The sequence below is a fragment of the Patiria miniata genome, unplaced genomic scaffold, assembly GCF_015706575.1.
Source record: "Patiria miniata isolate m_02_andy unplaced genomic scaffold, ASM1570657v1 HiC_scaffold_22, whole genome shotgun sequence".
In the NCBI taxonomy this organism is placed as follows: Eukaryota; Metazoa; Echinodermata; class Asteroidea; order Valvatida; family Asterinidae; genus Patiria; species Patiria miniata.
The window spans coordinates 12,745,676-12,773,025 of record NW_024037061.1 but is presented as its reverse complement, the minus strand read 5'-3'; the positions used below and the strand labels follow the sequence as shown (position 1 = coordinate 12,773,025).

At 41.9% G+C, this 27,350-nt stretch overlaps 1 protein-coding gene across 3 annotated transcripts in view; it reads right to left on the bottom strand.

The window, feature by feature from the left end:
- Positions 1–251: 251 nt before the first annotated feature.
- Positions 252–27,350, bottom strand: part of LOC119730484 (GATOR complex protein DEPDC5-like) — a 75,085-nt gene continuing 47,986 nt past the window's right edge. For 2 of the 3 annotated variants that reach the window (XM_038203422.1, XM_038203424.1), the window contains 21 exons: positions 26,491–26,597; positions 24,699–24,776; positions 23,485–23,619; positions 22,482–22,543; positions 21,834–21,992; positions 20,547–20,802; positions 19,189–19,338; positions 18,939–19,016; positions 18,458–18,562; positions 16,888–17,093; positions 14,923–15,015; positions 12,274–12,365; positions 11,491–11,671; positions 10,302–10,508; positions 8,474–8,781; positions 6,939–7,074; positions 6,340–6,454; positions 4,844–5,068; positions 3,923–4,116; positions 2,873–3,093; positions 252–2,041 (listed from right to left, as the gene is read on the bottom strand). In XM_038203422.1, coding sequence (XP_038059350.1) covers positions 1,540–2,041; positions 2,873–3,093; positions 3,923–4,116; positions 4,844–5,068; positions 6,340–6,454; positions 6,939–7,074; positions 8,474–8,781; positions 10,302–10,508; positions 11,491–11,671; positions 12,274–12,365; positions 14,923–15,015; positions 16,888–17,093; positions 18,458–18,562; positions 18,939–19,016; positions 19,189–19,338; positions 20,547–20,802; positions 21,834–21,992; positions 22,482–22,543; positions 23,485–23,619; positions 24,699–24,776; positions 26,491–26,597 — 3,610 coding nt within the window. In that variant the 3' untranslated portion in view covers positions 252–1,539. The remainder of the gene's footprint in view (positions 2,042–2,872; positions 3,094–3,922; positions 4,117–4,843; positions 5,069–6,339; positions 6,455–6,938; positions 7,075–8,473; positions 8,782–10,301; positions 10,509–11,490; positions 11,672–12,273; positions 12,366–14,922; positions 15,016–16,887; positions 17,094–18,457; positions 18,563–18,938; positions 19,017–19,188; positions 19,339–20,546; positions 20,803–21,833; positions 21,993–22,481; positions 22,544–23,484; positions 23,620–24,698; positions 24,777–26,490; positions 26,598–27,350) is intronic. The other variant, XM_038203423.1, reaches the window with a different exon arrangement.

Sequence of the window (27,350 nt, the reverse complement as noted above, 5' to 3'; positions counted from 1 at the left end):
ACCCACACTAGCCCACCCACCCACTACCCCCCCCCCCCACCTCAAACAAAAAATATATATAAAATTTTCTCAGTGATTAATTACACAATCGTGCAACAAAAGAATTCTTAAAAGATGATGCTGCTTTACAAGGTAGGAAAAATATAAAGTACAGTGTACACAGTTTGGGAACTTTACAAGTAAAAATATACACAAACTGTATTAAAGTATAACAGATAATGCATCTTCAGAACTAACAGATTGACCTATACTAAAAAAATAGATAGGTGCATATTCTTGTCATTTTGTTTGCTTCCTTCAAAGACAAGTTTCTTACACTGCCTGACTCCCTCCCCCTTAATAGTTAACACATTTTTATATGTTCTAAATATAAACTGATTTATAAATTATTCTTCCCCACAAAAAGTATCTTATTTGTGCATTGATTCACCTACTATTATCCCATGTGTAATGATTTACAGAAAAGATCACCCTTCCCCTCAAAAAATGAAGCAGAAAACAATATTTAGAAACGATTTCAATGGCAGATATACTTATACCAACTTTACTGCAAGCACTGTAGATAGTTGTATTACAAAATATAAGCTAGCTTTTGACATTTTAAGGAGAGTATGGGGGCAAAACATTCCAGGGACATATCTTACAAGTTTTTAAATTTCAGTTAAGAAGTTTCCAGTTTCAGATAATACTCTACAGAGAAATGGACGGTTGTTTCAGCAAAAATGAAAGTGGTTTAAAACAAGCTGCATACTTAATATTTCAAGTGAATTCAGAATGACTTTGTTGTCACCTCTATGGCAAGTTTAAAAGAAAACTGTTTAAACACAAGATATTCCAGTGACTCGTATTGATTAAATTTGGGACCTGAATTTTTTTAAAAATCATCACCTGGAAGTACTGAGAGTTAAGTCACTTGACTTGTAATTGCAAACCTTCATAGATCGCCAACCATTTGCATTGTTAATTTTTATTTACGTTATTGTATAGTTTAACATTTGTCGCTCTGCGCATGCTGCAAGTGCCATCTTGGTCTGGTACCCTGATGGAAGACATATCTAAGCATAGATAAGATCAGTAAGGTGATTTGCTACCAGTCTGTAGTTGAGTGGTTGTATTTCAAATCAGTCCTGCATTCAAGTGAATTTGGTTCACATATCCCTAACCACTGTTTTCACACATAGATAGCGGTTGCTCAATATAGAAAGTTAATGACAAATATAGGAATCTTTGTTTAAAATACATTTTTGTTATACACGATTCATATTACAGTGAAAGATACTGCATAGAAGATGAAACATACACATAAAAATATACAGTAGAATACCACAACACTAGAAACCACTTTGCTATGTTTCTTACAAACGATCAAAATTTCCTTTCCAAACTGACCTCCAACCTTTGTTATTCACTAGAGACATTCTAGTAAAACGTTGCCATTTGTGTATAGGCTTAAGTTAAATCACAAATCAATGGTAAGTTGACTAATGGCCCTCGACTAAACGTACTCATGTCAGTGACTGACTGTGAGGAGAACAAGACCTATCCGAGTTGGTCATCATCGGCACCTGCAGATGTCTCTTCCTTACAGCTCCTCATCGTCTCTAAGAGTTGCACTAACCTCCCGTCCTCCCCCTGACAGAACCGGCTGAAGTCCGCCAGCAGTGCCTCGTGGAATTTCTCGTCCCCAGTGGCCGACGATCGCCATTTCTTGCTCAGGAGGTAGTTGTGGACGTACAGGAAGCCAAACTTCCCGCCATAGCGCTCCGGGATCGGGGATTCGAACCCCATACCGTTGCTCTGCGTTCTGCTAGCGGAAGTAGGGCAACTGCTGTTGGTGTGGCCAGCCCCAAGCTTGCACAGACATGGCAGGTGTTGGGTTTGAAGGGTCGAGGGGGGCGGTTGGCTGAAAGGTAATGTAAGGAGAAACGCGCAGCCTGTGACGTGAACGTACTGGCTGTGAATGGGGAGAGCGCTGTGATCTGATTGTGTGTTGCTGGCTAACGGGCTGTGGTATGACGTCTGGTTGCTAAGGAAACCAAACCTGCATAAAAAAGAGAGGATTGTTTAAATTTCTGTCCCTATGGGGCTTTTTAGAGATCTGCATTTTTTGTGGAATGAGCTCGGACAATGAAATTGCCTTGAAGGTATATCAGCTCATTTATCTGCTCCGTTCACAAGTACCCCCTCACCGGCAAAGGAGGAACAGTTGGGGGTGACCGACCGATGCCATCTTGCCTGACTGCAATTTTGCCGCGGTGCGCGGCCGTACCACTGCGTGTACATAGTACAAATCCCTTGGTGTAAGTGCGTCACACACAAGGAACGGTGCTCGTCAACCAGCTAAATGTCCCGCCCATGGGACGTCGTTGCTAGGTAAAAAGGCACCCTCTTTCGTTGGTGCATGGAACCCATAGTAGGTGCCACTGCAAGCTCTTATACTGGTTCACTGCATGCAAAGAGTTCATTGTATCTTTTGTTAACTTGATGATTCTTTTGAGATGTGATTGCCATCCAAAATTCTATACAGTGACAATTTTACACAAAGATCAAATCAAAGCATGAAAGACAAATTAACTCCTTGATCAAAACACACCAGTGTTGCTAAGAAAAAGAAATTCAGGAAAAAACTTAATAATGCCCGAAACATAGACATCAAATCATATTAAACACACATGCTCGTGTCTCCCCTACATGTTTGTTTCTTGTTCCTCTGTCACTTGCCTGTGAAGAAGTCCTTGCTAAGGATGAAATATCAGGCCACTCTAATTTCTTTGTTCATATTAAAGGTAATTAATACAAAGACAATGAGCTTTCACTGTTACTTGATAAGCAAACAAAAAAGACAACGGAAAAGGTCCGTTCCTACTTTTACCTTGTAAGGATAGCCTGTTGTATTCTCCTTCCTACTTCCATCGCTGTGCTATCCTCACCTGACCCCTTCACCTCCCCCAGGCAATCCCCAGGCAGCCGTAGCTCAATGAAAAGAGGACTGTGCAGGGAATCCGAGGTGTCCCAGTTGAAGCCAAAGGGGTCTACGTGGGTGGGTACCAGGTGGAAGCCGCTGGTAACCGCACGCCTCGCCCAGTTGGTGATCTGTTTCATAACCAATAGAGAAGGGATTCACAATGGACTCAGATCAAAAGTACCCCCTCAACGGTTATTATTATTCTGGTTTATTCATATAAAAACACGAGGTAGGCAGCCACAAAAGAGTTGCTGATATAACCACGTTTACACTTTACAAGAATTAAAAATTGTTACATAGCAGTTTAAAGGAATAGAAGCATAAAATTACAACAAAGTATAGGATCATATATATACAGCACAAAACAGCACAATATTAAAAAAAACCTGATTTATAAAATTTAAAAAAAAATCAAACTTGAAGACAGGTCATTCAGGGAAGTTGGTCTAATAAAAAGTACTCACTTGCACCTACATTGTAAACAATTAAGAATTACAAAAGTTTAGCTAAGACAGGAATTGTAGACTTCATGTATCTATCAGTTTTGCACTTAGGTACAACTAGCGTAGATGTGAAACTGTCTCTGAGTATTCTGGTAGTGGTGTTATTCAATTTAAAAGGGGGAGCATATTTCTAAATCTGGGGGAATGTAATAGTTCTGTGCCAAAGTTATACAGTAAGGTGTCCCTCCTAGTTTCAAGGCTTGAAATACCTAGAGCACCAAAGCATTGGAGTAACTGTGATACTGATGAGAGCCTAACATAATGCGACAAGCACGTTTTTGTACATTTTCAATTCTATAAGCCAGTTGTTTACTTATCGAGGTATGCCAGACTTGGCTGGCATACTCTAAAACTGGTCTGAAACTGGTCCTTACAAGGAGCAAGTTGAGGAAGATCAAATTCAATTCAATTGTTTCTAAAATAATTAAAAAAAATTAAATGACATAAAACTTACGAGCTCCTGCAGCAGACTCGGCGTAGAGGTCAGCCACTGCAGCTCAATCTCAAAGGCCGAGACGGGGTTGTAGTTGCTATGGTAACCAACATGGCACCACTCCACGCGATCCTTGAGCTTGCTGCTGTCGATCTCCAGGAAGAGTGACTTGTAGGCCGGCTGTTGGAAGCTGGTCTCTGGTTCACTGCCGATACCTGGTGAGATGGATATTACGGTGAGGTAGTTGGACCAAATAGTCTAGATCTGATATTATGCAGCTGCCAAGCACATAATTTGGCTTAGGAACCTTACGCGCTTAGCAAAAATGGGATGGGAACCAGTCACCAGCATTAGGCATCTCATGATATTTCTGCCGGTTACCAGTCAATCAAACAGTATGCACCAACCAATTAAATCACGACTTTGGGTCTGGTGACCACGGTAGCTCGGTCGAACTCATAGTGCTGAACCGAATATTCAAATAGCTTTTTGCCCGTTTGAATATTCGAGAAAAAGAAATACTCGCTGTACACACGACTGTAATTTTACTATAATTGTAAAGTTGCGCCGCTTTATTGTCAAGTGCCACTTTTTTTGTCGACCGTGTTCCCATCCTTTTAGCAGGTTAAAACCCTTGACACTTATAAAATACTTGCTGTAAAACACTCCAGCGGTCCATAATATCGATCGCCGCATGCACATTTTTACCGGCGTGCTTTGAGGGCAACTTTTGACCGGCGCGGCACGCAGCTGCAGCTGGCGTGTGTAAAACTTGATCAGAGAGTTTCCAATATTTGAAAGTTTGGCGAAACGCAGTTTCAAATAATCAAATATTAAATTATTCTTAAATGGGCATCCCAACCAACTCCGTCAACATCACAGTGAGAACTAGTGGTTACAAATCAAAGGGGGGGGGGAGGGTTTATAAATAATCCAATTTACCATTGTCTTTCTCAACTTCAGCGGAATCGACTCCCTCCTGATTTTCAGCTGCCGTCTCGTCCCTATTTTCTGAGCTCTCCTCCGAGGGCTGATGGGATAGCTTCCCATAATTCCCTCCTTCTGGGTGCGAGCAGGACACCTCGAACCACGGGTTGCGAGAGGTTGTGTCAAAGGTCAAGGTCAAAGGGGATCGGGTAGCTGGAATTCCTGAAGGCCTTCTGGAGTCTAGAGGACAAAGGAAAAATGGGCCACGAGTTTTAGAACATGCTGGTCAATGAACAACAGTCATTGTGAATGGCCACAGTACCTATTGAAATCATGACACTGAACTTGGACAGGACTACATGTATCTATGGTCATGATACAGCTGCTGGATCTGTACCAGGGGCCAATTTGCTAATCACAGAATTCTGCACTTACGACCACAAATTTTGTGCTAAGGCGAGCCCTCAAATTAGAATCCCTCCCCGGACCGTTCGGGGTTGAGCCCGCCCAGTATGTTGAAGGGATCGGGACCTTGCATGGAACCGATCGGCCTGGATTAACTCCACCAGGCTTCTGCACCATGGCTCTGGCTCATCACAAAGGAACCAATTTGCGACGCGCTAATCCTCCAGTAGGCAACAATGACTGTGATGAGCTTCATAGAAGTTGCCGCTGGTAATCCCAGTGGGCCGAATAATCCTCCAACAATGGCCAGACTTCAATTTATGTTGCCTATTGCGAAACCCTGAGTCACCAGTTTGGACCGATTGGGGCGTCACGCTTCAGTGACCGGGTGGCTTCTGGCTTCGTACCGATTGGGGTGAAAGAAATTAGCATACCGGACCCGGTACCCGAACGGTCTGTTATCTGATGGCTCGCCTAACCGCGCTAGCAGACAAATTCTGCGCTAACAATTTGGGGTTAAATAAAGGCTGCACTTATAAATCAAAGACTCTTTTGTATCTTAATTCATCACAAAACTTTGCATTCTTGGCTAAGTCTTGTACACTGCAATGCATCTAAATAGTGGACTAGAATATTCCAACCATTATCACCCAGCATGCATTTGATGTAAGTCATTCAAACTACATGTATGTTATATCAATATTAAATGTTTATGAGTGCATTGGTAAGAATAATTTCATGAGGTGACAGATGGAATGTTCCCTTCCACAAGGCAAAAAATGGAACATTCCATCCGTCACGGAATGAAATTATTCTTTTCATTGCACGAATGTGAAGCATTCATTATTTGTTTTGCACAACACCTGACTAAATCCTCGGCATCTGATTGGTCAGAGTCGCCAAAGGTGTGACCATGGAATGGGAGTTCTATTTTTGCGGTGCGGCTGGCCCTTGCATTGGGACGAATATTTCAATGACACGTGATCAACGACCCACCAATCAGATGACAGGGATTTATTCAGGCGTTGTATAATTAACCCTAGTTCATGATTAGCCTTGCTCCACGTGAGCTGTGAAGCATCATGGTTTTCCAGCAAGCATCTTACCTGGGCTGGTGACTTCTGACTGTGGTACGAAGCAATAGATGTAGTAGCCATACAGGAATGTCTTGTTGGCCGTTGCACTGAAAACAGATCGGATGTGACCCTCCTCCAGAATCATCTAAGCCCCAAAAAAGAAGAAAAAATGACCACAACAATCAGATCAGAAATGCCGTCTTCATACTCGGTTTCTTATGTTTTTTTTTTATTCTGGAAAAAAGATTAACATGTATCTAATGCCGTGTCAAAATGGGCATTCTTGTCTAGGGCTAGGGCTAATCACTGTAACACACCAAAGACAATACTAAAGCCACAGACGCAACATGCCTAATCTGAACATGGCCTCATCTAGCAAGTTGGTAGGACATACTTTATTTGGGATAGGTGGGAGATAATAAAATCTTTATATTATAATCTGGTTCAGCCAAAATATAGAAGAAAAAAAAGGATCCACAGCAAATATCAAATCTCAAGCAAGATTTTTGGGCGAGCTGCACACTCACCAAAAAGTAAAAGTAATATAATCCCTCTTTTGCAATGACTTGGAAGTGAGTTCGTCTTCTCAATATCCACCCCCCCAAATAAAATAGGTGTACCCTTCTTACCTGCATAAGGCTTAAAGCCTCATCATGGCTGACGCTGCCAATCAAATTTTTCCGTATCCAGGCGACGGCATCTGCCGAGACGAAACAGTCCCCTGTTAGGCCCTTGACATCCCCGGTCATCAAACTGACCCCCTCACTGGAAGAAAAATGGAAAAAACGATGAGAGTTAAAGATCATTCTGGAGAAAAAAAGTTGAATAATTAGGTTAGTGGTAAGGTGGTTATATGAAGAGTGTGGTATTGTGGTTAGGGTTCGTGACTCATGATCAGGGGTTCAAATCCAGCTGCTGGTTATATATTGTGTCCATGGGCAAGCCACTTCACTTCTGCTTGCCTCTCTCCACCCAGGAGTATAAATGGGTATTGGCATTAGCTTGGGAGTAGCCTGCGATGGACTATTTCAATATAAGCAAATGACTCCGACTCCGACTCGACTTGTGAGGACTTGTGATGGGCCTGACTACAAGATAGTGTTGTAGGACTTGAGTCCAGGACTTGGACTCGAGTTTGTCTCCAGTCTCAATTTTGTTGACTCAGACTCAACTTGAGTCACATAAGCAAAAGACTCCAAAACAGACTCGGACTCACCCATCATGCTGATGACTCTTGACTTGCAAGTTATGTATTGTTTGACCAAAAAATTTACCTTTTAAAATACAGTTCTGATGTTTTTATTCCCCGAAAGTAATGTTAAAGCAACGCTAAAGAACATTAAAGGGAATATACAACATTTGCAAACATCGAAAAATAAAACTACCAAGTTTTTGCGAAATACCTTAATAGGATGTTGGTAAATGACAGTCTAAAGCATCCTGTAAATTATGGCGCCTGGTATACTGTCATTTTCAAGAAAAGTGGTATTTTTGTATCAATTTCCAACGCTGATCGGCCGATCAGCGTTGGAAACAACTGGCTTTTTTTTTCAAATACTGGCCCCAATTGACCATTGCACTTGTTTGCAATCGATTACAAACCTATGAACGGGTACGAGCCAGCTAGACTGGTTCCCTGACCTTACAATTCCCCAATGTATGTAAACTGCTCTGTTTCTTCTTATATGGAGTCAGGGAACCCGACTACAGGAAAATGATCATTTTTCTTGGTTTTTATAGCATTTTCGAACCCAAAACCTCCAAAAAGTCAGTGTAACTATATTTGCTTTATATTTCCAACCCCCCAATTCCATCCATTTCTGAAAATTACAGCAAAAGCAAATGATGTATATTCCCTTTAAGCACACAAACCGTAACACACAACCCTTCAGGTGTTGTTGCAAATAACAATGTTTGTTATGAAATGTGCCACTCCTATTTCCTGTGACAGTGCATCACTGACATTTGTGTCCATGTCCATGCACATCCATTGCGTACAAATGTGGCTTCTGATTAGAACTTGGACTGAATCAAGTGATCGAGACTCAGACACGGATTTGACAAAAGTGACTCAAGACTTAGATTCCGACTTGACTCAAGTGCCATGACTACAACACTGCTTCAAGACTTTGTTCTACTGCGAATCACTCGAAATTCAACTCACATTGGACTTCTCATGATGGAAGCGACATGCGACGCAGGTGTCAGCAGAGACAGCTTGTCCGGCTCCGGTGATCCCGGGCTCTTTGGAAGGAACACTCCGCCTCCTTCTTCCTTTCCCTTGGCCCCTCCCCCTCCAATGATCCCGATGCTAGCGAGGGCGCTGTTGATGCTGGCCGTGGACAACATAGGGTTGGGCTGGAAGGTGGTCGGGGTGCTGTCACCGCTGGTGGGCCCGCTGGTGGGCCCGCTGCGGGACTTCAGGCGACGGGGTGTGGTGGTTTGGGTGGGGTCTCCTACCACCGAAGGCCTCTGGAAAAAACACCAACAAGAAAAAACTTATTAGAAATGCTTAAAATCACAGTTTGCAGGACACACTGTTTTTTCAAGAGCTCCCTTTTTGGGTACTCGCACAATTGCGGAACAAATGGTACCCCGTAATTCGGTCTTTGTAACACGGTACCCCGGAAGAGAAATTCTGAAGAATAGGGATAAGACGTGGACACTACAAGTACCCTATAAACCCCATCCCAAAGATCTGATACACCGTGCCCTCTGGAGACATGCACACAATAGGGAACAAAAGATTGTATACATCTCCACAGGGCAATTTCTATAGATGAATACGTCTCCACAAGGTTTTCACAAAATAGATATATGGATTTTACTCAAAAACTAGGAATTTCCAAGGTATGTTGATGTGTCGCAAATGGTAGAGTTTTAGAAAAGGGATATCCGAATTTCAGCCAAGGAAATTAATTCTGGTTAAAATAAGAGCATTTTGAAACTGTACTTTCAAACTCGAAAACCTAAGTACACGGATACAAATTTCAGTATGCGTGGTGCGTGTGTGGGTATGGCGCCAAGTAAACATGACGAGATTTCTTCTGCGTGTGCACAAACCTGTACTGTCTTCATGCAGTGCCAGGCATACGGCAGCATTAAAAATTGCTGCCAGGCGTACTACAAATTTGAGGGGTACTTGTGCTATTATCTTGGAGTATGCACGATATTAATTGTGGGCAAAATTTGTCTACTTAAAAAGCCAATGTAAGGGCAAAAGACATGAGCCCATGACCTCCTGCTACTTGTGCAGATGTCCAAGCACTTGTTAAAAGTTGTAGTCATTTTAAGCCCATAGTCTCAAGTCGAGAGACAAGCTCTTAAAATGAACTCATTGTTTCATCCTGCTACTAAGGACCTGCCTTGGGATTTGATTTGTGGAATGGACTTGTGATTAGACTTGCAACTGACTTGTGATGGATTGTGACCGACTTGTGATTGACTTGGGATTGGCTTGACTTGTGATTGACTTGACTTGTGATTGACTTGTGATTAGACTTTTGATTGGACTTTTGACTTGACTTGTGATTAAACTTGTACCCCGACTTGTGACTACCTTGTGATTGACTTGTGATGGAATTGCTATTGACTGGAGATGGACTTGTGATTGGACTTGTGATTGCCTTCTGATTGCCTTGTGTTTGGCTTGTGATAGACCTGTGATTAACTAGTTAAGGATTGCGATTAGACTTGTGATTGACTTGGGATTGACTTGTGATTGACTTGTGATGGACTTGTGATGGACTTGTGATTGACCAGTGATGGACTTTTTATTGACTTGTGATTGACTTGTGATGGACTAGTGATGGACTAGTGATGGGCTTGTGGTTGACTTGTGATTGACCTGTGATGGACTTGTGATGGGCTTGTGATTGACCAGTGATGGACTTTTTATTGACTTGTGACCAACTTGTGATTGACTTGTGATGAACTAGAGATGGACTAGTGATGGACTTGTGTGTACTGAAGGTTGGTCAGCACTAACTCACCTGACTTGGAGGTCTACTAGGGGCCCTCCTCTTGCGGTTCCACCCCTCCACAAACCTCAGAAACCCATCCAGGAGTGTCAATCTCTGAGACATGCTACGCTCCTCAAAGACATCCACTGGGCCCTGGTAGCCCTGGTCTGAGAGCTTACGGACCAGGGAGGAGGCGGAGGGGAGGAGGATGAAACGACTACGCCAGAACTTCAAGGACTGTGGATGTAATGATCAGAAAATGAGATGTGTGTAAAAATTACAAAAATAAATTTTTTTAGAAAAAAGAAAAATAATGTGGTAGAAATTTAACAAACACAAAGCCAGCTTTATCTCCAGAACCGACTTCATCCCTTGCTTCAGAATAATTCAAAAGCCTTCAATTTTCAAACCAAGCAGAAGCAATCTAAACTTCGGCCTCATATGAAAGGATTTGATGTTCCTGCTGCAAAACAAGGATCGACATTGAACCGGAGATCACCAAGTACAGGGAGTGTTATCTCCTGAAGCATATGCTGGAGACAAAGCAGCCTCGTTAGCCAGGCCAGTCTCACGCCGTAAGACACCCTGGCAAACCGAGTCAGAATCGGTACTATTATGACACTCATCGTCAGCCAATCAGACGATCCGCGTAGACTTTGGGATATTTTCCTATGCACGGAGTATTCACGTACGGAATGACAGGGTAAAGTTTGTTTACCAATGGGAGACTGCTTTTCAGGACAGCACAACTTGCTGCCATTTTATTGGCAGGCGAGGTCTGGGTGAGCATTTGTAACAAGCAATCTGATTGGTCAGAAATCATGTCAGTCCATATTTGGGGATATGAATGATTAATCTCATGAATAATTAGTCCCACAAGGTAGAAAGGGACGCAGAAATGAATAACGGCACATGAACCCCGAAACGACTTCAACAACTTTATTCTTGCTTTTACGCCTTATATACAACATATTTACAAAGACCTTAACCAATCAACTGTGAGCGTATTGTTCCAAATAGTCAATGGGAAAACAGGAATGTGGCCATACATATGTTGTGTTACGTTTACTGAATATGACAAAGGTCAAAATGAGAAAGATACGGACTCGGTTTGCCATGGTGCCGTCTTACGACATACGTGAGTAACAGTACCCTAGCTAGTGAAGATGGAGACAAAACCACGATTGCAACAAACCTCCTATGACCTTTAACCTCTCACCTCTTGAAGGTCAAATCCTTCCCTGGTGGCCTCGCCACCGAGGCAGATGTAGTTATCCCGATGATTCCACTTGTTGTCCACAGGCTTGTGGTAGACTCTGGTGTGGGCAGTCTCGTAGCCAGATTTACGTATCGCCCAGAGACGGTAGGAGTAACCCAGCTTGGGACTTGTTCTCGGTTTTCTAGGAAAAATAAAAAAGGAAGACATATTGTTATTATTATTATTATTAATCATTTCTGGTAATGAAACCAAGGATTCCTCAAAAGCGCCCTAGGCACTGTAGCTCGCAAGCCTGAAGAAACCTGTGGAGAGAAGACAATGAGAAGAAATTACAGTTTTAGAGGTGGGAGGAAAAGCCCAGAAGAATATTCTGAGATAAACCCATGGAATCAGGCAGGAACTGAAAAACCCAATCCACATATTGGCCAAGGTGGGATTCGAACCCGGGGCACAAACGGTGGAAGGCGAGGAAAGTACCGTTACACCAACGCCAACCTGACTCCCCGAGGGTTTTTAAAGTAAATACAAGGCACCACATGTCCAAATGTCACTCAAGAAGTTTGCTACAGAATAGGGGACGAAAAGGAAATGAAGCAAATTTTTTTTTAAAGCTTTGAGAGATTAAAAAAGAATAAAGGATTATAAACTGCAGGAAACTGGAGAAAATAATACTGGACTTAGGAATAAAGACAATGTGAAAAAAACACAACTTTTTTTTGGTCAGAATTATTTTAATTATCTGTTTGTGTTATTTTCAAGCTGTTTGTTTTTTAAAGCACTTACCTTGCATTGTACCGGACTATCTCCACACTTTTCATGTCTGGTTTGAGGATAATCTTGTGGTAGGTTTGGCCGTAGCTCAATATGTACTCATGCTGTATACAAAAAAAATCAGAAAGTTAAACAAAGAAATTGACGCGAGTGAGATTTGAACCTGCGATCAAAAAAGGTACAAAAAGCAAATGATCCTATGTACCTTTTAATATTGATTAACATTTTGCAATTGACAAGCTTATATATTAAGGGAATTATGTGCTTTGCCGGTTTTATACAAGTACATTTAAAACCAAGTAGGGGCCTGGCCAAGCACATATTTATTCCCATTCATAAATACCTTTCGGTCAAAGAGTCAAAACAAGTAAAAAATGCACACATTTTCAACAATTTTGTTCAACAACTTACTTCATTTTTTGTGAAACATCCCTCTGGCAATGTCTATGGTATGTGCCTCGCACACGTTGGGTTAATATCTCCTTATATGGAAATTGGTATGCGGACGGCACGTACTGTGGGATGCGGCACAGTACAGAGCAATTATGTTTAAAACCAGCCAGTGTTTTATCAGCGGTTTCAAACCACCCATGTGACAGGCTCTTGACCAATAGGAATGGGTAAACTGTCTCAGGTATTTATGAATAGCACAATAATGACAGTCAGAGTGTCGGCAGTTTGGTTCAAATATCGAGGCATGCTGTTTTACTCCGTCGTATTTGGCAATCATTTCCACACCTACACAGAGGTAGTGAAGAATTCTTTTACCTCTCAGGCCTAAAAGACTGATACTGTTTTGGTTCCCTTGGGACACATTCAGGAAAAGGAAAGAAACTAATGCCAGACAACGCTCACCTTGCTTGGGGTAGTGACCAGAGGAAGATGGCTGCTTCCTTTGTGTGCCAGGAAAAGGAAAGAAACTAATGCCAGGCAACACTCACCTTGCTTGGGTTAGTGACCAGAGGAAGATGGCTGCTTCCTTTGTGTGCCAGGAAAAGGAAAGAAACTAATGCCAGACAACGCTCACCTTGCTTGGGTTAGTGACCAGAGGAAGATGGCTGCTTCCTTTGTGTGCCAGGAAAAGGAAAGAATCTAACGCTTGGCAACACTCACCTTGCTTGGGTTAGTGACCAGAGGAAGATGGCTGCTTCCTTTGTGTGCCAGGAAAAGGAAAGAATCTAACGCTTGGCAACGCTCACCTTGCTTGGGTTAGTGACCAGAGGAAGATGGCTGCTTCCTTTGTGTGCCAGGAAAAGGAAAGAAACTAACGCTTGGCAACGCTCACCTTGCTTGGGTTAGTGACCAGAGGAAGATGGCTGCTTCCTTTGTGTGCCAGGAAAAGGAAAGAAACTAACGCTTGGCAACACTCACCTTGCTTGGGTTAGTGACCAGGGGAAGATGGCTGCTTCCTTTGTGTGCCAGGAAAAGGAAAGAAACTAACGCTTGGCAACACTCACCTTGCTTGGGTTAGTGACCAGGGGAAGATGGCTGCTTCCTTTGTGTGCCAGGAAAAGGAAAGAAACTAATGCCAGGCAACGCTCACCTTGCTTGGGTTAGTGACCAGAGGAAGATGGCTGCTTCCTTTGTGTGCCAGGAAAAGGAAAGAAACTAATGCCAGGCAACGCTCACCTTGCTTGGGTTAGTGACCAGAGGAAGATGGCTGCTTCCTTTGTGTGCCAGGAAAGGGAAAGAAACTATTACCAGACAACGCTCACCTTGCTTGGGTTAGTGACCAGAGGAAGATGGCTGCTTCCTTTGTGTGCCAGGAAAGGGAAAGAAACTAATACCAGACAACGCTCACCTTGCTTGGGTTAGTGACCAGAGGAAGATGGCTGCTTCCTTTGTGTGCCAGGAAAAGGAAAGAAACTAATGCCAGACAACGCTCACCTTGCTTGGGTTAGTGACCAGGGGAAGATGGCTGCTTCCTTTGTGTGCCAGGAAAGGGAAAGAAACTAATACCAGACAACGCTCACCTTGCTTGGGTTAGTGACCAGAGGAAGATGGCTGCTTCCTTTGTGTGCCAGGAAAGGGAAAGAAACTAATGCCAGGCAACGCTCACCTTGCTTGGGTTAGTGACCAGAGGAAGATGGCTGCTTCCTTTGTGTGCCAGGAAAGGGAAAGAAACTAATGCCAGGCAACACTCACATTGCTTGGGTTAGTGACCAGAGGAAGATGGCTGCTTCCTTTGTGTGCCAGGAAAAGGAAAGAAACTAATGCCAGGCAACACTCACATTGCTTGGGTTAGTGACCAGAGGAAGATGGCTGCTTCCTTTGTATGCCAGGAAAAGGAAAGAAACTAATGCCAGACAACACTCACCTTGCTTGGGTTAGTGACCAGGGGAAGGTGGCTGCTTCCTTTGTGTGCCAGGAAAAGGAAAGAAACTAATGCCAGACAACGCTCACCTTGTTTGGGTTAGTGACCAGGGGAAGATGGCTGCTTCCTTTGTGTGCCAGGAAAGGGAAAGAAACTAATGCCAGGCAACACTCACCTTGCTTGGGTTAGTGACCAGAGGAAGATGGCTGCTTCCTTTGTGTGCCAGGAAAAGGAAAGAAACTAATGCCAGACAACGCTCACCTTGCTTGGGTTAGTGACCAGAGGAAGATGGCTGCTTCCTTTGTGTGCCAGGAAAAGGAAAGAAACTAATGCCAGGCAACACTCACCTTGCTTGGGTTAGTGACCAGGGGAAGATGGCTGCTTCCTTTGTGTGCCAGGCTTGCAATCTCAGACCGGGGCAGGACTATCAGTTGATAATTCTGACAGCAAAAACATCAAAACAACAATTTTATCATCTTCTCTGTAAATTTATTTCCTAAAAGAAAGAAATCAAGTATTGAAAGGGAGTTGGAATTTTGCCTCTTCTTCTTCTTATTTTTTAAAAGCACCCGTCACATGTTGTAGTTATCACACAAGACATTTCTTTCAATCTACACAATGACTTTGTTAAATTCAAATTTGAAATTTTGAAATATTGCAAACCATATTCTGCGAATATTGCCTTAAATATAGGTTTTCCCGTCCTATTCCCCAACTTGTTCCTTCAATCAGACAGAACGTTCATTCCAATTCGCGAGGTTTCAAAAATCTGGTACGAATGCGGTTTCATTGAGTATGTGCTACATTTGTAAATGTGTGCACCGACTTGAATTCCCGAGCCCAAAATCCAAAGCTCATGAAATTCAATGCAGAAGTCACGTAATTTGCTGCCTGCATTTTTTACGAACAAAGATACCCGGAAATATTTTGAACTTTCGTTAATTTGAACTAAGTGTGAAAATGTTTGCACATTTTTATATTTATTTGAATAAAAATTCTGTCTGATTGAATAAACGAGTTGTGAAATTGGACGGGAAAACCTTTATTTGAAGAATTCTTTTAATTTCTTTGTAAGAAGTGCCGTGGCCTAGTGGTCTGGAGCATTGCATTTGTGGTCTGCGGGTAATTCTGCAGGCTGTGGGTTTGAGTTCAGCCTGGGGTTATGGTGCGTATGCCCCTGAGCAAGGCACTTTGTCACTCATTGCTTCTCTCCACCCAGGAGTGGATGGGTACCTGTGAGGACAGAGTTGGTTACTGTGAGAGGTTGATTACTGCCAAGAGCACCGAAATGGCTGCTTACCGACCGTGTATGCCCCATAGGGAGTTGAGAAGGCTTCAGGAGTGTTTGCCCGTTGAACAGAGGTAATAATAATTGTAAAACACTTTGATACCCCGTTTAAAAGCGCTGTATATTTGCTTGCTATTAAGGATGCAAGGAAGAAAGGACCATTTCAAGGGAAGGTTTCCAATACCCGACTATAAAGGAGAATGGTCTTGGGCCAAATAAAATGGCTATGGCTAACGGTAATACACAATCTAAGGGAAGTGGATTCAGCCGCTGTCATAGACGCATGTGTTATGGCCAGCCGTAGTCACTGGCTATGGCTAACAGTAACACACAATCTATGGGCAGTGGATTCAGCCGCTGTCATAGACGCATGTGTTATGGCCAGCCGTAGTCACTGGCTATGGCTAACAACAACACACAATCTATGGGAAGTGGATTCAGCCGCTGTCATAGACGCATGTGTTATGGCCAGCCGTAGTCACTGGCTATGGCTAACAGTAACACACAATCTAAGGGAAGTGGATTCAGCCGCTGTCATAGACGCATGTGTTATGGCCAGCCATAGTCACTGGCTATGGCTAACAGTAACACACAATCTATGGGCAGTGGATTCAGCCGCTGTCATAGACGCATGTGATATGGCCAGCCGTAGTCACTGGCTATGGCTAACAGTAACACACAATCTATGGGCAGTGGATTCAGCCGCTGTCATAGATGCATGTGATATGGCCAGCCGTAGTCACTGGCTATGGCTAACAGTAATACACAATCTAAGGGAAGTGGATTCAGCCGCTGTCATAGACGCATAAGTTAAGGCCAGCCGTAGTCACTGGCTATGGCTAACAATAACACACAATCTATGGGCAGTGGATTCAGCCGCTGTCATAGACGCATGTGTTATGGCCAGCCGTAGTCACTGGCTATGGCTAACAGTAATACACAATCTATGGGAAGTGGATTCAGCCGCTGTCATAGACGCATGTGTTATGGCCAGCCGTAGTCACTCATTTAGCCGTAGCCATACCTGGATGAGACGCTGGGAGACCAGCTCCTCAAACGCACTCTGGATGGTTTTACCAGACGGGGAGAAGGCCTCGTCCCCATCGTCAGGGATAATATCCAGGGTGTGAGGACTCTCTAGATAGTCCATCTCTAAGGTCTTCTTGTCAGGGTAGAAGTCTGTCGTGATTGGGAAACATGCCGTCGCAGTCAGGGACTTCCAGTCCACACCTGAAGATTATAAGACATAATCATGTTCCTTTTTGGAAGGCTACATATGAACTTTTCTGCATGGGGAGTTAATCTATTAATAGTACATTGTTATAAGCACTGCACCCGCTTTCACGAAACTCATCGCAACTTACGATGCATTGCCGCACTGCGACTCATTGTATCCCTACGTTCATTTCACAAAAAGGCATCATTAGTGCGATGCGTCGTAGGTGTATTTATAGCACAACATGTTGACTGTTGTATGTATTTATTTAGCGTACAGTAAACAGTCGTCTGATATTCAACAAAGAGTCGTTGGATCTCCTCTCCGATAGGTTTATAAAACGTGAAAAAAAATGGCGAACGTGTGATGCAGTTTTAATGGAAAACAAGCTTGCGGTGGACTAATACCTACTTTGGAATTTCAACTGCAATATTCCAGGGTAATTATTAATCACTTCAATTCATTTTTTTTTTACAACTTTACACACATTGTCTCGGTATTGTAATTTTTATGGCATAAAATTGGCTAAGAAAAGGACGCTTCTTATTTTGTGATGACAATTAGACATGTCATTACTGGCGACGTGTTTTAGCACAACGCATTTAACACATCACAAGTTTCGTGAAATGGATCGTATAACGCGTTGTGAGTTGCGACGTTTACACGTCGTAACTTGGGTTACGATGTGTCATAGCATTTCGTGAAATCGGGCCCTGTGTATTTCAATCCCAGAGTTCATGGAGCAAGATTCTATAAGATTTTATAAGATTTTATAAAGTCTTTAACCACTCAACCTATGTGATTGCCAGAGTCAGCTGGCCAGTCTGAATCTAATATTTTTGAAGACATTGACATCAGCACATTATTTTTTATACTGGAAATGCTGCCAATTTTCATGGAGATTGTTGGCCGTTAAAGCATGATCACACTAACAGCAGACTAATGGCAGACTTACTGTGCAGAAACATTATATTAAAATAAAAATAATAAAAAATACCAAAGAGATTTCCACTAAAACATGAAGCCGTGCAGTGAAATATGTTTAAAAGTTGGCCAATTTTAGGGCTACTTTTAGCACTGACTATCTGATACAAAATGCGATAAAGGGGCCAGTACGTCATCATCAAACTACTAAAGCTTTTACCACTATACATAAAAATGTTCAATATCCTTTTTTTGTACAAATACTCTGATACTCTGAATCTTATTCACAATCGAAAGCCTAACTACTCTGACCTCAATTTGTAGTTCTTCCGGCTTTAATTCCTATGTACCACACAATATTTCAGTACACTTTTTGGATTGCAAAAGAACTCAGCTACAAAACTGCTATAAACACTAAAAGACTGTAAAGATTTGGGGTCGTTAATCGTCGCACCTGTTTGGAGGAATGGTGTCCATGCCTGCTCTCCAGTAATGCCCCATCCACAGCCAATCCGACGCTTCAAGTTGACCATCAAGCTGCCAATTCTGCTGGGTGATTCTTGTTTTATTTTAAAAGAAAACAAACATAATTGCACTTACACTACAAGTAACACTTTCAAGCCAACTTCCTTGTCAAAACCAATGAACTCCATAACTTTGTTGGAAAAATTGGCAAATTTCAGAGGAATATCTTTAAATGACAACAGCCCTCAATATCAAAATGAAGAATTGTACAGACTTTTCATCTGTAAGGAACTGTCTTGTAAAATAAACCAAATAAAATCACCTAGAATTTCTTAAAAAACCATTAAGAAAGCGAGTATTTTGTACAACCCCCGACCCTCCCAAAGAAGGGCACATTTTTAAGATCATCTCAACTACAACTCTGTCGACAACACACGACTCTGTGCGAGCCTAGTCAAAACAAAATCAACCTTTTTGTGCAAACGGTGGCTGCTCCTTATTGGCCACAGTGGCTTCATGTCTAGCATCATGCAGAACAATCTTTAGGCCTGTAAACCAAATAAAATAGTTCAAAACTCTGGCTGTGCATAATTGGGTATTTCTGTACCTTTCAGCATCTCTAAAATCAGGGCTCCAAACTCAGGGAGAGCCTAAAGCCAATGCCAGACAAAAAAACCAAGGTTTTGGAATTGGCCTTGCTCTACGTGACTTTGACCTTACCCTCTGCTGTAGTTTCCTCCACAGCGAACTCATTGCACAGACTGGAGGCGCTGGAGGAGGAGCTGAGTTCACTGCCACTGCCCCCGCTAGACTCCATCAGGCTCTGGGAGCTGGACCTGTGATGAAGTTGAATCACGTCGCCATGGGGACCTGCCATTGAAACAAGCCATTTGACTGGTCAATTTTGTAAATCTAAAATCCAGTCCATCTATCGCTTGAGTAATTTTAAACCCAACCGATTATTTCCAGATTATCGCGTGCCAGACAGAATGACTTCACATGGCTCTTGGTCCTAATTTATCAATTTCCTTCATAATTTGCACACTTGTATAACTTGCGGGACCAATGAAAAATGACACCGAATTGCTATCTGCAACTCAGCAAAATGCCACATTTTGGTAAATCAAGCTTCAATTTGATGTGTGACTTGAACATCTTGGAGAGTTAGGAGCATTTTTCTCAATTTTTAGTGTCTACGACAATTGTGGTTTGCAACACAGCACTCTAAACAGTCCCTAATAAGTACATAACTGGGCCAAATTTCATAGTGTTGCTGAATGGTAAGTAGATTTTACTCCTCACAACAGCACAAGAAAACTGCTTAAACATAACTGTATGTCTCGTCCAGTTGATTTATTAGTTACAGAAATTACTGCACAGGCATTTTTATATTGTAAATCATCTGCTTGTGAAAATGAAGACAAAACGGCAAAAGTATCTTCCTCCTATTTTACCTTTACCTATTCACTTTAGCGATGTCGTTTAAAACTGTATGTGTTTCTTTGCAATGTTGTACAATATTTATAATAGTTGCTTTACAATCATGCAGTAATCCCATATGCTTTTATTTTATTTTATTGTGTTGTATTGTATTTGTAATGTATTGTATTTGTACGTGTATAGTCTTTTGTAGTTATGCAGTAATCACACATGCTTTTATTTTATTTCATTGTGCTGTATTGTATTTGTAATGTATTATATTTGTAGTGTATGCAGGGCCCCAATGGAAACCAGCTTTAATCTGTTTGGGCATACCCTGGGTAAATAAATGTTATAAATAAATAAATATAAATGTATGGGATAATTTTCAAGGTTATTATGACTGTGGAGCCTCTTCTGAAGGAATGCTCCTTTTGATATTGAGACCTTACTTAGGAATGTTAATACCACGGAAATGCGGCTTTTTACTTGCTCAGAGTTTTCAGAGATATTATCAATTTCAAAAAATTTGATGAAAGGTCTGAAAGATGCATTTCTTTCTATACTGATAATGTCTTTCTCTCTGATTCAAATAGTCTGAAAGCAGACTTAAGTCTGAAAAATGTCTGAAATGAAAATCTTTGTCCATCGCAGCTCACCGTGCGGGAAAGTATGCGTCCACCTCCGTCTGTCTGGAGTGAGCTTTGTCGTCAGGGAGGCCGGCACGAAGGGGTTATTGCACTTTTTGACCCGGGCAGGGTGGGATTTGAAGATGGTCCGGTCAAACTGTGAGAACTCGTCCCACTCCTCATCGGTGTAACCGGCAGCATGTGACCCCGAGCTGTGCATTTCATTGGCTGTTCTTGGAGGTAGCTTGGGTAGGGCATTGAGGCCGGCAGATGGTCTATCTGGGGCCTGTAGAAGATTGGATGACATTCGCAATGAAGATTACAATTACAATTCCCAATCAGTCACAATCACATACAAAACAATTGATCAGACTTGGCAGAAACTCTGAGTTCATTATGCCAAATAAAATACCTTTTCCCCTGAAAATCTAGAAGATATTGAGATTGCATTTGTATTTTTGCGTCACTCCCAGATTTAACTGGCAACCACAATTGTAAGACGTAACTGTGGTGGAGTTACATTGGATGAGTCGTCAAGGCAAGTATTCACGCTGCGAAATTGCAAAAGTTGAACACATCTCAACTCCGACGAATTTCGCAGCGAACGTTTCCCGACGTCAAACTCACTCTGCATTCGCACTCATGTCAAGTACGAACAATCCTTCACTGTACCAAGTTGGTTTCCTTTCGTGGTTTATTTGACAGATTTTAGCCAGAGTCCATCATTTGCAGCTATCCCAAAAGTAACTGGTGTAATTATTGTTGAAAAACATACTTGGTTGAAAGATAGTAAGGGGACTAAACTCCCTGTGAAATTATTCTTTCTGGCAAGCTGTCATTTTGAAGAAATCAATGAAAGAGGGCCTTTCCAACGGTGCGTCTTAAGAAGCACTGTTGGAAATTTCCGTTAGTAGTTTGTTTTTTATTCGGTGAAGCGTGCACAAGCATTAACACGACGCACACGCGTGCGCAGTTGCTATAATTCATCGGATCAGTGCGCGACATCGCATAGCTGCAATCGTCTCAGTGAGAACATGTCTCGGACGCTGAATTCAGGCCTAATTCAAAAAATGATTCAGCAACTTTTGATTTGAAATCGAGATCCTAGAATGTTGTTTTTCTCGAAATATACAGCGGAAGCTGAGCTGAAACTTCATCAAGTTAGCTGTTCAGCACCCTTCTTTAGATTTTGAGCACTTTTGTTGCTTCAAACGAACAAAATGCACAAATTACAAATGATGAACTATACCTTTAAACACATATTCTGCCCAGACTATTCCCTCCAAAATTTGGCTTTTGGTTGTCACAGGGACTTACGTTTCTAGTGGGCAGTCTGATTCTGGGTATGAAGTGTGACTGAGAGGAGGAGAAGTTTCGGTGTCTCTGGCTGGGCGACAGGTAGAAGCTGTAATTCAGCCAGTAGGGGATGTGATGAGTGTCTGTGGAGCCAGGACTCTTCGCTATGTCATCATTGAACTGCAAAATACAAATCCATTATCAAGACAAGATAAGTTTGCAGTAGCACCATGTGAATAAATCTCTTTTGTGAGTATGTGTGGTTATGAAAAAACCCTAACCCTAGAGTCCCTCTGGTTCTTTTCAGAACCACACATACTCACAGAAGAGATTTATTCACATGGTGCTACCGCAAACTTATCTTGTCTTAGTATCTTTCCACCATGCAAACCTTCGAATCAAATCCATTATCAAAATATATTACAATTTTCAAAGCAATCATTACTTTCACAAAGAGATTGAATTTTAAAAGATTTGGCACGGACTCTGTGTTGATGATTCATACCCACTTTGGAAAGATTCTCTTCTTTTGCTTCCTTTGTTTGTACTCTGAACTTTTTCTCAACATTTTTTTTCTTTATTCAGCCTGAACAGTTTTTACAGACACCTGCTTCTCAAAAATTTCAGAAAATTTCAAAGAAAAAAAAAAGAGCAGATGCAGATTCTTACCAGTAGAAGTGGAACTGGATGAGGAGGCTGCTCGGCCAGACAAACAAGATCACTCCCAATACCTGAATAAATTTTAATTCAATTCAATTCAATTCAATAGACATTTATTTCCATACATTACAGGGAAAATAGACAAGGAATAATAATAGGTAAGATAATTAAACAAATGTATGGAGGCCAATTCACAGACAGCAATAGCTTGTTACGGAAGGCCTTGATATACATACACTACATTCAGAAGAATTAAATAGTACAATAAGCATATATTAAAACAAAAGTAGTCAACAGTACAATACTTGTAAAGTGAAATGAAATAAAATCAAAGGCGAATGCAGATGGACGAAAAGCTGACACAACGGACGGACGGACGGACGTTCTAGCCAGACGGAATAGTGGGGTGATAGCATTGTGTTCCCATTATCCCTTTTTCTAAAGATTCCCTTCTGGGGTGATGTTTTTCCATTGTGTAAAAAGTGGGGTGATGTGTTCTGAAAGGAACATCACCCCACAAGGGTGGTCTGGTCAGAACGGTACGACAGACAGACAGACAGAGAGACATACCGACAAGTAATACAGACAGATATAAAGAAAACTTGTGATTATGTTCCATTCACTCTATTTTCTTTTAATGAAGTAATTAGTCTTTTATACAAATCTTTCGTAATTAAGGTCAACCACTTTTTTTTTTATCTGAAATCATGAATTGACCGACAAGAAAGATATATTTGTAATTTAATTTGAAGTCCACAAAATTGACTTTTTAAATGAACTGACTGATATTTTCGCTGAGTGAAAACCTAAGCCCGAGATTATTAATTTGTATTCTTCTTTACATTTTGAACATTGTTCCAAATCTATGCATCATGCAGAAGAGGCAAAGTGACACAAAACCTGTAAAATGTATCACTTCGCTTTTCTGGTAAGGTAATCATTCCAAAAAATATGTGACAACAAAGATTCTTCTATAGCAATGGTGATGGGTGATTAGTGTATCGATACTGACCATAATCAATCATTCTGTGTTTGGTGATGTCGCACAGCGTTCTGTCCACGTGGAACACCCCTGCCCCCGGCGTAACGATCTCAACCACTTGGCCGGTCCGATCAAAGTTCCTGTTGATGTAGTGATTGTCAAACACTGCCAAGGAGAAGAAACAAAACTTAAATTGTAGTAAAATTTAAAGTATATCTAGCAAAAACCAAAGCTTCACTGATTGTGGTCCAACTATTGCTGGTACATGTACATTGGATATGACAAGCCAAATGACCCAGGCAAGATCAGTGGTCGTGTGGTAAGACCTCTGCACTAGTAAGCAGGAGGTTTGGGTTCAAGTCCCGTCCATGCAGTTTTCTCCCCCTAGTTTCCCTGAAAGCACTGAGCATAAACAACGTTTAAAATATTACGTTGGTGATGAAAAAGCAAGAGCAAGCATCAAAAATACACCTGAAACATAATGACGTCACGGGTGGGATCTTGTTGCTCTCATCCTCACCTGGCTCCAATGAGAAAGCACAAACATAGCGTGTTGTCTTCACGATTCATGTCTATTCAAACTTTCTCAACAAATTATTAACAAATTATTAACCAGTTTGCGTCGGAGGACGTGGTAACATGTACTGGCTGTTTTTATACACAGGCACGGCTGACGGGTTAGGCTGTTAAGATTGCCTCGACTCGCCTCCGGATGACGTCTAAACACGCTAATCCCTCGTGCCTTTTGTACACACACACAAAGTCCGTGAAGTCTGTGGTGGCGGACCGTGTGTTGATCTTGAATTGACAGTTGTGCACGGCCTATTGTTCAACAATTTAAGCTCCAGCGCACACCCCTAAGTATTGAAACATATGAGGTTTCGGCAAGAAATATTGTACAAATTCTGTTGAAATGACTCTTGCAAATCAGTATTTGTGGCATTTGGCTGTATGTCAGAAGTTGGCTGGAATATTTTGCCTTTTGCGAAAAATTGAATTTTTTGACAAAAATAATTCCGGCGCGAAGTGGTTAAAGGAACTCTTTACGCTTAGTAAAATTTAATTTTCTTCTTTCCTGATGGACAAAGATCCAAGAAAATAATTACTTTTTTTCTAATCTATTTGTCCTGGCAAATTTTTCTAGTTACATTTGTTAATATTTCGAACCATGCCTTAATATCAAGTAGCCTTTTTCTTTCTAAAATTCATCAAGTGTTGCCTGTGCCCTGCTCAACTCAACTCACCATTGAGTGACATATTCATGGCCTCTAGCAGGTTACCATCCGCTGCCTTGCAGTTGTAACCCTTGGGAATCGAACCATCTGTAAATCAAAATAAAAAAATGCAGAAGCTTAAAGGGAATATACATCATTTGCTTTTGCTGTAATTTTCAGAAATGGATGGAATTGGGGGGTTGGAAATATAAAGCAAATATAGTTACACTGACTTTTTGGAGGTTTTGGGTTCGAAAATGCTATAAAAACCAAGAAAAACGATCATTTTCCTGTAGTCTGGTTCCCTGACTCCATATAAGAAGAAACAGAGCAGTTTACATACATTGGGGAATTGTAAGGTCAGGGAACCAGTCTAGCTGGCTCGTACCCGTTCATAGGTTTGTAATCGATTGCAAACAAGTACAATGGTCAATTGGGGCCAGTATTTGAAAAAAAGCCAGTTGTTTCCAACGCTGATCGGCCGATCAGCGTTGGAAATTGATACAAAAATACCACTTTTCTTGAAAATGACAGTATACCAGGTGCCATAATTTTACAGGATGCTTTAGACTGTCATTTACCAACATCCTATTAAGGTATTTCGCAAAAACTTGGTAGTTTTATTTTTCGATGTTTGCAAATGTTGTATATTCCCTTTAAGGCCATGGTTGCAATTGTTTCATTATAATCTGTTACTGAAGTTTTACCTCCTTGCAAGCAGGATATTATTGTTTTGTTGCATATCTACATGATTGGCTTGAGTCAATTCCAGTGCTGTGGTCAAGTCCATCACTAGTCCTCAAAGATTCTATCACAAGTCAATCAAATGTCGTCTAGTCCCAAATCAAGCGACAAGCTTTTCACGTACCTGTGACAAAGGTATTGTTAATCAAATTAGCTTTTGCCCTTCACCGACGTATAAACACTGTATACTCAGTGTGTTACCTCCCGAGTAAAAGTTGGAAAAAAATCATTTTGGTGGGACTCGAGCCCTCGACTTCCTGCTTTCTAGTGCAGATGTCTTACCACTCGACCACCGAGCTAACAAGATTGGTTGGCTGGTTCGAATCTGATGTACATAGCAGCGGGTACCGCATTAACTATTCATAAGATGGAATTTTGCGTCGGGTATTGTTATTCATTGTGACTGGACTTGTGATTAACTTGTGACCGAACTTGTGATGGACTTGTGGTCGTTTCAACTTCAAGGTGGGTGAATGCAGCTTTCTCCTTACCAAACCGTTTGCCTTCTCCGTGAACTACATTACCTTGATTTATTCTCACATAATTGACTTGAGTGAACCAACCACTTCCTTGACCACTTAGATAAGCAGATAACACTTTGTGGCTTGATATACTCCCATGAATTGTTGGAGTGGTCTCTCCCCCTCCCTTCCTCCGTCCCCAATTTCCTTGAAAGCTTGACACCACTGCCCCATTTGCTTAAGTTGCCTGCCCTGCCCCCTCACTTCACACCTCCTTGATGGCTGTATGTCACTGGCTCTACTTGAGTGGCCGCATCCCTCCCCATACCCTGCTCCCTAACCCTCACCCATACCCCTACCACCCCTCTCAGACATTCAATTACCGCCTTGACGCCACTGCCTCATTGTATTCTATTTGAGTGGCCCACCCTTCCCTGTTGTTCCTGCCCCCTCAGTTATTATCTTTGATGGCTAGACACTACTGCCTCGTTTGTATTCCCACATGATCTGCATCGAGTCGTCCCTCCATTCACTGTGCCCTGTCCCTCCCCATGCCCTACCCCTCTCCTGTACCCTACCCCTTACCCATACCCCGCCCTTCAGAGACATTCATGTACCTCCTCGGTGGCTAGACGCTACTGCATCATTGTATTCCCACATGATCTGCTTGAGAGTTGACAGCATCTGCATCCAGTCGTCCCTCCTTTCATTGTGCACCACAACCCTGTGTGAGATTCAGTGTTTGAACCAAGAGGAACTTTGTGAATTTCGAAGGCAAATTTTGCCCTTCCAACAAAACATTACAATTTAAGCATTACAATTTATGCAAATTTACAAGCACTGTACACTCAGTGCTGCCTGAAAGCTAAAGAAACAAGAACGAAAAAAAACAATATTAAAATTTACATCTTATGGATGCAAAATTGCATTATACCAGTTGAAGGAAGTTTGCGGCAATACTATGCAGATGAATCTCTGTTTTTTGTGTCCCTTGACAATGAACAGAGCACACTGTTCCAAATGTTGAGTTTGCACAGGTTCTTTTCGTATACACAAAAGCTATCGACTGTCACATTGTCACATTGCAGACTCAACCATGCAAACTGTCAAATCTAATGCAATGGTTTCATACAAAACAAATGAATGGGACAGATACAGACCACATGTACTTGTGCAAGTACATGTATTTCTTCAATGATGACAATGAAAATAACAGCATCAAACCTGAATATAAATAAATAAATTGTAATGCTTATATAGCGCTTTCCATCGTATCAACAATCTAAAAGCGCTTTACAATTATTCCCATTCTTCAGGCCACGAGACCATGCGGCAGCCGATATCCTGGGTGGAGAGAGGCAATTGTAGTTCAGTGTCTTGCCCAAGGGCACAAACACCATGTTCCTGGCCGGGTTCGAACCCACGCACCATCGTACATGAGTCAAACACCGTAACCACTGGACCATGGCATGCTACC